This window comes from Lycorma delicatula, chromosome 13 (genome assembly GCF_047948215.1).
Source record: "Lycorma delicatula isolate Av1 chromosome 13, ASM4794821v1, whole genome shotgun sequence".
Taxonomy (NCBI): Eukaryota; Metazoa; Arthropoda; class Insecta; order Hemiptera; family Fulgoridae; genus Lycorma; species Lycorma delicatula.
The window spans coordinates 10,826,522-10,841,573 of NC_134467.1; the positions used below are offsets into that span (position 1 = coordinate 10,826,522).

At 30.0% G+C, this 15,052-nt stretch overlaps 1 protein-coding gene across 1 annotated transcript in view; it reads right to left on the minus strand.

Moving 5' to 3' along the window:
- Camta (Calmodulin-binding transcription activator) overlaps window positions 1-15,052 on the minus strand; it is a 403,237-nt gene that overhangs the window by 12,595 nt on the left and 375,590 nt on the right. The window contains exons 27-30 of the mRNA XM_075381347.1: window positions 11,095-11,318; window positions 7,401-7,600; window positions 3,868-4,013; window positions 1,471-1,736 (exon numbers count right to left, since the gene is read on the minus strand). Of these exons, the coding sequence (XP_075237462.1) occupies window positions 1,471-1,736; window positions 3,868-4,013; window positions 7,401-7,600; window positions 11,095-11,318 (836 nt within the window). The remainder of the gene's footprint in view (window positions 1-1,470; window positions 1,737-3,867; window positions 4,014-7,400; window positions 7,601-11,094; window positions 11,319-15,052) is intronic.

Consider the following 15,052-nt stretch of genomic DNA (forward strand, 5'->3'; position numbering starts at 1 on the left):
TATAGTAGTCATGTAATCAAACAATTATATAAATAATGTTATGTATTCTCAGTTTTATTAAAACCCTTAATCTTTTCATAGGATCACCAGCAGGAATGGAAAAACTGTGTAAAACATGTAACAGATACTGTTGAACCAAATTACTGGGAATTGAATAATATAATAGAAAACAAAATTGAACCTCTCATTATGTCTCTTAATACTGACAGCAGTATGGATTTCTTGCAATCGGATGGCAAAAACTGAATGAATTTATTATTTGTTTATTATCATAGAAATTTAGTGAACTTTTACAGTTTGTGGACAATTGACAATTTCTTAACTCTTAAAAACTCAAGGAAACATAAAAAATTTTAATGAATAAAATACTCATGGGTTATCAGATGTGCTAAACAAAGTAAGAAATGTTTACTGATCATTTAACGTGTCTTAATTTATTTCAATTAAAAATATACGTATAATTCTTATAAAATATAATCGTGTGTGGTTATTGAATATTAACTTTGTGTAGTTTCTTTAATGTACATCAAGATTTACAGGAGATGCTTATGAATCACTGAATACTTGTATGTGCAGTCTATTCTCTTGAACTCTATAAGCTAACTGAATTTGGTACAGATCATCTACTGCGAAAAATCATATTCTTACAAGAAGATTACTTCATAAAACTGAATAGAAATTCCAAAATTAGCTGTAAAAAAATAATCCACATTATATTGGATAATCACCATCTATATTCCAGTACCTATATCGTCATGATAATACTTTTATGGCACTTGTCTAGTATATGCATCCAGTTACTAACTGCATTCAAAAGCACTCCTTTCGAAGTGCAGAAAGAAAAGCCGATAGATGTGTAGTAATAAATTTATAGAATACTGATGCTGTTCACATGTGTGATGTTAATATAGCAACTAGTTAATTTTCAACAAGTGATAGGAAGTTGTTTAATGAATAAAACTAAAGTATATTTAAAAAGCAGCATTAACTGGTAATGAAACTAAAAGGAAAAAATCCTTTAAAAAACAATTCATTTTACTAAGGAAATTTGTGTTCAGTTTAAAGAAAATTAAGACTTTGTGTACTAGTTTTGAAAAAGAGCAGCCACACATATCGATTCAGAAAGTGAGCAGTAAAAGTGGTTGTTCTTCTCAATAGCTATAATAACCACCATTTTGAAACAAAAAACAATTAGATGAAAAATTACTACACGTACATATTTTTCTGCCTAATAGCAATGTATCTTACTGCAAAACAACATAAAAAGCAGACAACATGTTTGGCTGTAACTGTATCACACAAACATACAAACAAAAACTACATGAAATGCCCAAAGATTGAAATGAAAGGCTTTTCTTGGTCAGTAACTTTAAATAAAAAGTAAAATTTTTATTATTTTTTTAAATACTGATTAATACACAACTAAATAACTAAAAGATTAAAAAATGTAAAATACAAAAATGTACTCACTTGAGACCGTTTGGTGGTGCGATACTTCCACCATTATTTCCTATATTATTAGCAGTGTTACCGATATTACTGCTATTGTTATTATTATTATCGCTGGTAGGCGGGCCACCGGTATGCTCTCTATAACTTCGATAGTAGTTTTGTATACGTAATGCGGCTTCTGTTTCAGCCTGTTGATTCTTTTTAAATCTTTTGTGTTCACAATACGAACGGAAACCGTTCTGTATTACCATAGCTGCTTTTGTCATTTGTTTAAAATATGCATACTGCAACAAGAAAATAATTAAATAAGTAGATTCAAATACCAATAATTATTGCTTTATTCTCTTAGCTACGACTGTCAACATTTGTTACCGAGGTACAGTTCTGTTTACATCATACATCTAAAACGGTACTTGTACATACTTTAACACGTTTTATAAACTATTTTCTATCCTAAAATTACAAAAAAAACATATATCTTAAGACCTACACAAGAAGGGTTTTTCATGAAATTTAGGTTGAAAAAATGTAGCTAAAATTTATTTATTATATGAAAAAACGATGTTGATAGACAAATCTGTTACATGTGGTTGACAGAAACTGGTAACATGAGAAAATGATTTTTGTTTCTTAATTGCTTTAAACAGTCTGAATTTCTGCTGTGTCGTTATGATAACAACCAAAAAATGTATTCAATCCAAATACTGATATGTATGATAAAAAACAAAAAAAACTTTTTTAGAAAGGTAAAGTGTAGTAAAAAGTACTGATTTTGAATAACTAAAATAAAAAAAATAAGATTATCATGTAATGAAAATTAAATAAAAATTTTTTTTTTTACTTCATAAAATTTACAGTATTGTTCTATAATAAATCATATTTTTGGAATAATTATGAAAATTGTAGACACAATTACTAAATACACTGGGTGTGCTAAAAATTCAAATTTCCCAATTATTAGTATGAAAACAGTTAATAAAATTTTTTTTATCATTGGTTGTTTAATACGCATCTGAACATTTCAAAATCTTCTTCTTTTCTTGCACTTTTTGACAACGTTTAATCACTAAAGCAAAGATTTTCTCTAGTAAATTTTTATTCTGATTTATTCATTAAAAACTGAACTAACCTCTGAGACTGAGATGGTTTTGAATCAGTAGATTCAAAAAAATACTGTGTCTTTTACGATTCTCTACAATGAAGAACTGGAAGGATCATAAATGAGATGGTGTTACATTATTTCTCAGCATCCTATGCAATTAATTATTCAATAATTTTCATAGTTCAATAAAAATGATTACGATGGCCTAATGTGACCGTGCAATTTGAAGTGTGCTTAATTATATTAAATAACAGAACTAGTGAAATGAGGATTTGCCTTACGATGAATATAAGATTATTCATAAAATCAAAATCACATTCACAAAATACATGAAGTAATCTGGCTGTTAATATTTAAACTTAAATTCTTTAAAAATTTATTCCAAACTTATTTTGATTATTTCCAGTCAAACAAAAGAATTTTTTGTTGATATCTGAGGGCTCTTTACTAATGATTCCATAACTTGTTTGTTTTCTAAAGTAAATAGTTTTAAGTTTAGGTGATCATACAGCATCTACTAATACTTTCACTACTTTCAAATTTTGTTTCTAGCTTACACAAATGACAGACTGGTAATGGAGAAAGAGAAAATCTCAAATAAAATTCTTTATGGATGGCAGATTATCTTCCTATGACACTCAATTATAAAAACTTATTGTGTTTTGAGTAATTAAAAGCCACTATTTTCAATACCAATACAAAAATGAATCGAAAAAATAACTCAATAATAATTATATCAGCTGATCTGCTACAACTGCTAAATCAACATTTCCCATCTGTTATAAAACATTACAAAATTTAAATTGATTTGCCGAAGAAAATAACTTTTATGTGTCATGTATAATGGCAAAGGAAAACATAACGGCTTTGTTTTCTTAAGTTGCCAGTTTATGATTCGCTTTGATAAAAAAGTAAGAAAGAAAGAAATTGCTAATCTATTTTTAACAACAACAAGCAATCAATTCACATTCTGAATTGTTTTGAAATGCAAAATTTCCTTTGCAATTATATACACTAGTTACCTAACTTACAACTCGTGCATGGTACCTGCTCAAAATCTGAAAGCAATTTCCTTATGGAAGAGAACATACGACTGCATTACTAGCAGTCATCATAATTATATAATCAAAAAGAATAAGTAAAATGTTTATTATGAAATAAAATGAAGAGAAAATCATACAGTATTTTTTAGCATGATTTTTTAAATCAGCAATAACAAAAGCTTCAGCAATAGAAGCTATCACTAAAATCTAGTGTAATACAATATGAATCAATCTGATCTATTAAATGAAATTAATTAAAAATAACATTACCTGCTTGTATCTTCTATAATAATTTTGTATTAATACAGCAGCAGCCCTTTCTTTGTCTTGTTCTTCTAGTTTTTTACGACCTTTATATGAACGGTATGCCTTCTGAATTATCTTAGCCGCTTCATATAACTCCCTTTGTTCACGATCTAAGACAAAAATTATGAAATTATTAAAAAAACTGTAAAATAAAATCAGCGTTCTATATAATTTTCAATGTTAAGTTTCAGATTTCTGTCCTGTAATAGATTCTTAACCTATCCAGAATCTGATTTTTGGAAATATAAAGTTGTAAATTTTTCCAGTTTATCATTACATCTATTTCATTTCAAAATACTTGTACACATATAATATACAACTCAATGGAGTAAAAAAATAACTTCCACACAGACAAAAAAAAAAAATATATAAATAAATGTAATTTAAATTATTTTCTACTTTTAAATAAAGTAGAACTTGTTAAGGTGACATCCAAGGGAGTGGTCAGTAGTTCTCCACTGTGCATTTCCTCAGGTAGCAATGCTCACAAGATATGATGGGTACTGAGCAAATAAAATATGTAGGTGAACCAAAATCGATCCTGTTACCTTATGGTTAGAATTTGGTTTTCCACAGGCAAGGGAAAAAACCCATATAAAAAAAATCACCTGGTTCTTTACATCGATTGGTTAGGTGTAGTATTAACATCGCTTTTGTGCACAATAAACAAGGGCCTCAGAATAGATCGGGTCTCAAATTAATATCAAAACCAGAATGAAAATCAAAGTGGAAAAAGGTGTTAATTTTAGAAACATTGAATGTACAAACAGTTCTGGTAAGCCTGAGAGATATTGAAGAAGAGAACTAAGGAAGAGACTGGGTTGATGATGTTGAGAAGGATTTGAGAGGTAAACATCAAGGGGTGTAGGAGAGAAACATTTGAAGACTGTTAAGGAAACTAAGAGCCTGACTTTAGTGCCGAGGATATATTTATGTTAATGTAATGAGCTGGATAATCAGATCAACTAACAGAAGTGATTCTCTATGTAAGCAGACTTAATATTCTTTTGTAAATCATATTGAATAATTAATGTTACAAAGAAAAAAGTTAAAAATATCTAATACAGCAAAATGTATAAAAACACATCGATAACATAACAAATATTTGGGAAATAAAAATGAAAGGGAAATTTTTTTCTCTAATTTGGCTACATTTCTACGTCTAAAAAAAAATCTGCATTACATGTAGAGATCACCAAACCTAATTACAGTAATGCTGAGTTACTTTAAATTTGAAACGGTAGGTCAATTCCTAGTCCCATCAAGTGTGAGATGCATTCAACCGTTTAATCTTTTTGAAAGAAAGGAAAAAATAGCCGCTTATAATTCAATACTAACTCATTTCTCTTTTTAATTGTAGATACATGAACAAGCAGAAAACTGAAAAATGATGTACACTTACAGCAGGAAGAAGTGGATGCTTATAATGAAAAAAAAATGGAATACTCATCTTTTGTCAATGATGAAATCATTCAGAAAATTTAAGATATTCGTGTTGATATATATTTAATAATTACTAAATTTTATGAATGATATTCAGAATTATCAAAAATTCAACACTGCGGAAGAACCTGTACATGTATATGGTGCTGTAAATACTTAAAAGAAAATTCATACACCTCAGAATAATGCAATAATGTCATACATTTTCACAGTCAGAGAAAAAATTCAAACATGAAAATTCATGGTAATGTCTTTAGGGAAAGTAACGGGCTTCATCTCATCAATTTCTTTGCCTTCAAAAGACAGAATTAATGCTGTTTGCATAAAGACTGATAAAATCGTATCTTGTTATATACAAGAAAATTAAGCAATTTTGTTTGAAGAGAATCTACCTATTGCACAATAACATTGATCATTTTGCTTCTCATGAAATACAGTAATTTTAGAATTCCTTCAAGTAGTAAGTTTTAGTTCCACTACACAGTTCAGACATCACTCTAAGCATCTGTTAGTAAAGATCATTATGCTTTTCTTTATATAAAACATGTCTGAAGATGAAAAACAACATCTGACTGGAAAAACGTTTCTTAGCAACAATGAGGTCAAGGTACAAAAATAATATTGTTATGAGGAGGAAAGAGAGAATTCTATGATATTAGAATCTTGAAAATTATTCCCAGGTTTAATAAATGCCCGTGATCTTTGATAATTATTTTGTAAAGAAAGGTAAATAAAGAAGATATATTTTACAATTATTATAACTTATAGTTCAGAACTATGTAATATAAATGGCTACCGACAAAGTAATCCATCAACAACTGGAGAAAGTAATTAGAAAACAAACAATGTCCGTGTAAAAAAAATACCTCCCTGGTCAGAAGAGCATGTTGATCATGTTTACGCATGTACTGAAGTAATCCAAGTAAGTCAACTAGTTTAGCAGGTTTAGAATCACAAATTCTGCAACCAAATGAAAAATTTTCCGGAAAAAGTTGAAAATGATGCCTTACAAATTACATTCATTACAACATTTAAGTGCCGATGATAAAATTTTACGTAAAAATTTCTGTGAGGACATGCAGGAACATGTTTATGAAAAAGATGGTTTGTTTTATCTACTAATTTTTGGTGACGTGGGTACATTTCATTGGTGGAAAGATCAGGATAGATTAATTATGAATATGGGAAACAGAAATCACTAGACAAACTGTGCAACATATAAATGAATGACTATGCCTAAAGTTTATGTTTTGTGCAACTTCCCGTGGAAATATTACGGGTTGTTCCTTTTTTACAAACACATAATAACTGGAGGAATTTTCTCAACATTTTAAGTGAATGGAAAATTCCTCAAATCAAGGAAGACGCTGAGCATTTCATTGTGGTACAAGATACAAATCTGCTTCAATGAAATATACAAGTTCAAAATTATCTGAATGAACACTTCCAGAAGGATGGTTAGCTGTGTAACTGATGAAAACATGGGTGTTGATACAAAAAATCTACACTTCTTGTTGTCTTGTGACAACTTTTTTTGGTCGTTTTATAAAAGATCAAGTTTCTGTTTTAGTGTAGAGAGGGATAAGCTTTCATGTCTTTCAGATTAATTAGACTACCGTGATAATATCTGTTGTTGTGACATATGATGTACACACAGAACACTTATAGATGTAAAAGTTAAGAAGTTTCATATAAAATCGTGTTAATAACCTCAATATTTGAAAAACAGTTTACAAACCATTGTCTCTATTTCATTCGTATGCACTGCATTCTCCTAACTTAACATTAAACTTTTCACACTCATTCTTTCTATTTCATTTCATTAACTTTGGATTATTTTTGATTTAGTTTCAAACTGAATTTCTCCCCTAATATTCAATGTTTGCTTTCAAAATTTATTCTAACACTTTCCTAGTTTCAGACAACAAACAACAATATCATCATATAACATTTTAATTTTTCTCTGTTCTCAAATTTGTCTTTTACTGAAGCAATAATATCCACAAGCATAAATAAATAGAAACATAAAGTAAACCAGCATTAGTAATACTTACCAGATAATGTCAGATTTGAGAAATCTTTTTCAAAAAATAAACTATTGGAAGATCCAGCATGGAAGAACTCGCAAAAATCAGCGGTAGTCGGGGGTGGAGATGGAGAATCAGGCAGTGCAAATGATGAAGGGGAAGGAGATGGCAGACATGATGATGAAGCCGGGCTTAAACTAGAATTTGGTGTTGCTACATCATAATACCTGTAATAACAGAAGAAAATGATAAATATTAAAGAAATTAAACAACTGTGAGCCAGAAAATATAAACTGTATTTCCTTATAATTAAATGTTTCTATTATTTTATAACATCTTAGAAGATGATTTCCTTAAATATCCTGATAAATATAATATGAATTTATAAAATTTTTTAAACGTTTCATTTATTTTTATGCTTAATTCTGATTACAAAATTTATGGATAGACAAAAGCTGTATGTGTATAATTTACTTTCTTTTTAGAAGGTGGAAAAATGCATTTTTGGAGCTTTATCCCATCTTCAGTTTCATTTAATAAATTAAGTCATATATTAATAAAAAATTACGTGATTATGTGATTTATTAAAAAGAAATATAAAACATTTCAAAGATTTATACATATGTTATTTATTCAAGTACTATCTTGCTCAGCAAAAGACAAAAGTAATAGTTACAGATTATCAGTCTCATTTATCAAAGTATTAAATGGAATACCACAAAGTTCAATACTATATCAAAATTTATTTTGAACAGATAAAACCCAGTGCTAATATAGATATACAAGATCTGTTCAGAAAATAACTGAATTTTATTTTTTATTCCTTATTTTTAATTTTACAGATTATTGGCCCATGTGTCCTTCAAATCACTACCATCCTCTATTCACACACTTTTCCCAGGGGTGATTCCACTTCGCGAAGCAGTCCTGGGTAGCTTCATTTGAAATTGCCTTTAAGGTCTGTGACAAATTTGTTTAATGTCATCAATAGTCTCAAAACGGCATCCTTACATTACAGATTTTAATTTTGGAAATAAGAAAAAATCGCAAGGAGTAGGGAGACTGAGGGAGGGCAGTCATATGATTTTTGGCACAAAACTGATGAATTGACAAAGCTGTGTGTGCGGGCACAATTTCAAGTATACAGATGATGGTTTTCTTCATCGTCATGGTGAAGGAACCATGAGCTGTCTCGCCACAACTCTCTGGTCTCTTTTTGCAAATTTTTTCATGTAATCATTGTAAATACCTTGATAGTACACATGGTTCCCTGTTTCACCTATAGACAAGAATTCAAAATGCAAAATTCTATTAAAATTTAAAAAAAACAAAGTGCATCACTTTGACATTGAATTGAGACTGACGTGCTTTCTGGAGATGTGGAGATTCTTTTCCAATCCATTGTGATGATTGAACTTTTGTCTCAGTGACGTAGATGGCTTTCGTCTCTTGTTATGATCCTTTGCATGAATGTTTCATCTTCAATGGTGAAATAGCTGACAAATGTCCACTCAATGTTCTTTTTGCTGTTTGATCAACAAACGAGGAACAAACTTTGCTACAATTTGATGTACGTTCAATTTTTCAGTCAAAATGTCACAGCACGATCTGATTGAGATATTAAGCTCTTCTGCAAGTTCTCTGACAGTCAATCAGCGATTTTCGCATGCCAGATCATTGATTTTCTGGGTGTCATCAATTGAAGTCAAAGACCTTCCTGGTCGAGGGTCATCTTCAATTGATGATGACCACTTTTAAATTGTGAAAAAATTTTGTAACATTGCGTACGACCTACAGCATCACCTCCATAAGTTTGTTTCAAAAGCTGAAACATTTCTGTGAAAGTTTTACGCAAAATTTAACACTGTATCGTTACTCCTGAAAATCGCATGTTATAAAAATCACTACTAAGACTTAAACACATTGCATTCAAATAACAATAACCCGAAAAACAAAACAAGATATAAAAATCCAAGAACATGCGATTACAGAGGAGGTTATACGAAACACAATGCTGCCAACTGCATATCACTAAATGTCTCTGTTGGCACATAATTAAAAATGTTTGGTTATTTTCTGAACAGACCTCATATTAGAAATAGATACTTTTACATATATAAATTCAGCCATTCAACATCGCATTTTAGTGTAATTTATAAATAAATTAAAACAAATTTTGTAAGCTTCAAAAAGTCAACTGTAAATATAGGAAAAATAAGAAAATAATACTAATGTAATGAAAGGAAAAAAAAGTAAAATAGTTTTGTTCATTACATTAAAATTTAAATTTGATGATAAAGTGATGAGACCAGTTTATTACAAGTCGATAATCTAAATACATAAATATATATTTTGTTTATATTAATGAATGTACAATCTTCATTAAAAAAATGAAAAAGAAAGTAACAGAATTCTTTTTGCATACCTCAACACAACACTTCAGCTTACAAGAAAGGGCCTCAATATTCTCCTGTTACCATTTTTAATAAACAGCAGAATCATTTGAAAAATCTTCCCAATGAATTTATTTAAAATACAATTAATACTTTTCTTTTATAGAAAAATTATTATTACTTCATGAAATGAATTTTTAGATGATTATTGTAAAGAAAATTATTTAATCCCTAGTTTTCATAAACCTAAATGGTTTTCTAAAGAAAGTTATTTTGTATCATGTAGTTTTCATCAAAATAATGAAGATAAGTTAATATTTTGTTTCTATTGGATTATATTATTTTTCTCTCTTTTTAGTGCATTAATTACTTTAAAATTTTAGTTATTTCCTAATAATAAAATTACTCAATTAAACAATGGATATTCTGTGATTAGTTGCAACATAACCCTAAAATATATAAACGGTAATAATTTTCTCTTATAAATAAAATTAATGAATTAAACAATAATTTTTTAACGATGAATATGAAAGAGCACAAAAGATGACAAGGCAACAATTAATAATGAAAGTTTTGAAGAAAAACAAGCAGGACTGAAAAAAAAAGAGTTAAAAAAAATCTGAACTGAACAAAGCACGAATAAATTAAAACAATTGAAGTCTATTTTTATTAGAAACAGCAGATTCAAATTCAAAACATCAATGAAATGACAGATTCGAACATGACAGTTTGTACACCAGTCACACACTAAAAACCTGAAATATCAGAATAACAAGAAAGTAGATTGGAACATAGCCATTTGCATCAATCACAAGTGAGACTAAAGAAAATGTCAGAACAATGCGAAGTATTGGAATGCGCTTTATGTCAATTACAAATTAGACTGAACAATTGGTAAAATTCAATTCAGATTGTCTAGAGTTCTAAAATTGAAAAGTAATTTCAACATAAGAAAGAACTTATCAATCTCAGGTTGAGATTATATATGGAACTTAAGTAACTTATCTAGCTTATAACACTACTAAACTCATCAATGACACCAAGAATAACTCCCAAGGAATTTTTCCAATAACATGGAGCCAACTTGCACATTGTCAAGGAATCAAGAAAATCAACACAACAGCACATGAAGCATGGTAATAGACAACAATACACTCTTTGAAAACTTCAAGTATATATGTTTGAGTCGTATATCTTCGGAATAACTAATTTTCTTTTGAAAATAATTAAAAAATCAATAACAGATTGTTCATCATCCTGCCACCAAATAAAATGACAGACATGAATAATTAGTTAAATAAAAGCATACAAAAAAATTACACAATTACCTATAATTATGATCAAATGTGAAAGCAGAATCACTGGTTGTATCAAAACAACAGGAAGGTGATGAAACTGAAGTCAAAGTTTGATTATGACTGTGTACATCATCCATTAATATAGATGATACAGGTGTTGGATCAGTGGACATAACCTCAACTCCTGGATAAGAACCATTACTGCTATTATTACTATTGCTGCTTAATAATAACATCATTTCTTCACTTTCATTCTGAAAGAAAAAAAAATTGACATATACGAAATGGAAATAAAATCAGTACACTAAAATTTAAAATAAATAAAAAAAGATATTCTTAATATAATGATTTAATATAACTTTTATTTAAAATTCAAAAGGTTTTACTTTGAATGTTCAAAATGTACAACTTTTTGAGAGATATGCATTTTACATCAGATTGGAAAACAAGTCCATTATTGACCACATCAACATTAGTTGAAATTTTACAAAATTAAATTTTATCTGGTAGGTACCAGTTTCAAATTCCAATTAGGCAAGTCACAATCTTCATACACTAAACAAATTTTCATATTGTATTCCCACGCACAAGCTTTAAGGTAATACCGAATTAACTACGAGGGTTATTTTTTTTGAAGGTCTGATCGGTTGCGAAATAAAAACCCGCGCAAAACTCAGATGAACCTTTGTGCATATGTGTTGCGCAGCGTCACTAGTATGGTCTTCAATCACACCGCGTCACTTCATTTAGTTCTGAACACGCAGCAAGCACGTAAACATGTCTACAACAATAGCATCTCCCGCCAAGTGTAAAGTGCGTGCGGTAATTCGATTTCTTCAGGCTGAGGGGTGTAATGCAGCTGAAACTCATCAACGAATAAGTAATGTGTACGGTGAAACTTCAATGAGTGACAGCAAAGTGCGACAACGGTGTAGGAACTTTAAAGCAGGATGTACAGATGTTCATGAAAAATTATTTATTTTCACTGTGGTTTTAATTTTGTGACTGATCAGACCTTGAAAAAAATAACCCTTTTATTTAAAAAAATTAACAATAAATCATGAACACAACACAAGTTGTTAGATCACATTTGATGGATACCATTGTATTCTAGTGAAAAATGAATCAGTAAGTGGACTTCAAAGCAATATCTACATACTTACTAGGTGGTGAATACAACTAAAAACTGCTGTTTGTCAGTTGTGTTCATCTCCTAGAAACTTCACCACCTTCAAGCTGTGAATTTCAAGTTATGAGTATTTACATGAGTTTGCTATGACAACAGTAGAGTATCTTCTTGTGATAAACAGACCACTATACAATTTTTTGAATGCGATGTGGTTTCAATACTTTCAATCATTTTTTTTTATTAAGCAATATTTTATTGTTATTTTCAGAAACATCACGTATAAATTAATTACATAATGTATAATTTGATTTACTGTTTGTTTATTATAAAAACTTTGTTACCAAATCATTTTAAACATTTTCTACTACATATAACTTGTACTATTATTTATGAAATAATAATAACTTACAATTATTTGTCAAATCAAATAATAAAATAAAATGCCCCGATATTGAAAATCTTCCGTGATGTGACATATTTCTGTAAGACCTGCAGCGTTAAGTTGTAAATATCTGTCGATGCTTTTCTCTTGTTCTGGTAGTTTCCTCCTCTCTTCTCGCTAAAGTAGATGATGTGGCTGTGGTCTCCATGGTCATACATAGCGAACTGTGGTTCTGTCTTGAAGTGTCTGAATGTTGTTCTCCAGTTGTTGTTCTGTACACAGTGTAGTTTTGGTTGTTGTGGTGGACAATGAACATGTCCACAGTTTATAATTTCCGTCAATTCCTGTTCCTTCTATGTCATCAAGTCTGGTAGTTGCTGGTCGGATGTCTCTATTATTAGGTCCATTTGTGTCATCTGTTTATTTATCGTCTATCCTGCTTCGTTTATTTTTGGTTTTACATTTTTGCTTATCAGTGTCTTTTGTTTTTTGTTTAGTTGTCTTTTTTGTCCTTGTGGTTGAGTCAGATGTCGTGGTGGAGGTGATGGGTTGTCTTTGTCTGTCATTAGATGCATAAATATTGTTTTGTACATGAATCTCAATGCTGGAGGTACACTGTCCATCTGTAGTATCCCCACCCCTTCTGTTCTCGACTCAGATATTACGCGTATTCTCTACCGTCTATGTTCTGCAACAACTCACCTCCACTTTGTTGTGACCCAGTTAGACCCATATCATTATTAGGGTGTAGTTTTGTTTGATAATGGTCAATATACTTGACCAAATCGTCCATCAAATAATTTGACTCAATGTATACACACAAGAATGATAACCTTCCCATTCTGGTCGACTAGGAGTTGGAAAATGGAATCCAAATCCCTCAGTGGATCCAGTGCGAAGCGGTGAGAATGTGAGTTCTTTATTACCTGTCTTATGTCATTTATTTGTTTCTGTATCAGAGTTATTTTATTTTTTCGTAAGTTCAGTCGAGTCACATATTGTTTCTGAGCAATACAGATCCGTGTTTAGTATTTGTTCGTTAAGTATGGATATGTTTCTTTTTCTGTCATCTGATCAGACCATACCCACGGTTTTGTTAAGAGTGTGAAGTTGTACATTCTCATAGAGTATTTGCATATTTTTCAATTTGTTTTGTCTGAGTTGGTGTTCGTTGTTATATTTTGCGTATGTGTCGTCTTCAAATTTGTCGTACTCCTTCTGAGTTTTAAAGGAATCTTCCACTTATTGTTGTTTTTCTTTTTCTAATGGAGTAAACCACCCAGGGAACTGCTAGTCAGGATTACCGCAATGGATGCAGTTGCACTCAATTTCCTGATGTTTGCAGTTATTGTATACAAGACAGTCGATCACACCTTCATTTAACATGTCTGATTCGAAATTGACTTCCATATCGTGAAACTGCTGTATTTATACTCCTGGAGTGAAAGATAATGAAATTAAGCAGACAATATTGGTGAAGTACACAGACTACGTGCTCCATTAGTGTTGTATATAATCAATCCCTGCACGAGTTATTCTAAAAAGGTTTATAAAAAGTAACAAAGTTTTCTTGGGTTGGTATTATGCCTATTAGACATAACTTATTACAGTTACAGCCAACCGAAAAAAAAATGATAACAGATAACTGTTGAGGGACATCCACTATCACTCCTCCTCTTGGCTGCTATCCAACAGGAATCATAACCAGATTACTGACAATAAGCAACTTCAGTTACAATTACATGTGAGTGAGTATGCGCGTGGATGTATATCATAACTAAAGTTGATTACATCAGTACCCTAGGATAAGAAAATTAATAAAATAAAGTCAGCGGATTATTATAAAATACATTTATTATTATCTCATAAAAATTGACATATTTTGTTATCTATAATAACCTCCAACCTCTATAACAAATAGTGTCGTATTTTCTTTATCCTAACATCCGATAAAATTAAATTTAATTACACATATAATAAGTATATTTAACTTATATTATAAAATAGTTACAATTTACTCTAATTTTATTTCATAAGAAACACATACATAATTATATTTGTCTTTCCAGGTTTTGTAACACGTGGAAGATGAAACGTTTGCCTTACTAATGTCTCTTACTTTTACATTGTTATAATATGGTTTCATATGATGGACCCAGATGTAATAATGTACTAAATCTAACCACATACCTAAATTTTATTTCTCCTGTTTCATCAAATAATTTTGATTGACCTAAAATTAATCCAGGATATGTCATCCTATTTTGAATTGTTGTTTGAGATGTGCTAAATTTACTACTTGTGAAATTATCTACCATCATTTCTGTATTTTGTTTTATTACATTTCTTTGGAAGTTATCCTTTGTGTACCTGGAATTAATATACTGAATTGTTTAAGTTTGTGACAATAATTATGATTTAATGCTGGGAAGTGTATAGTCTTTCTATACTCTTTCCTTTGTTCATTTCTTCTTTTG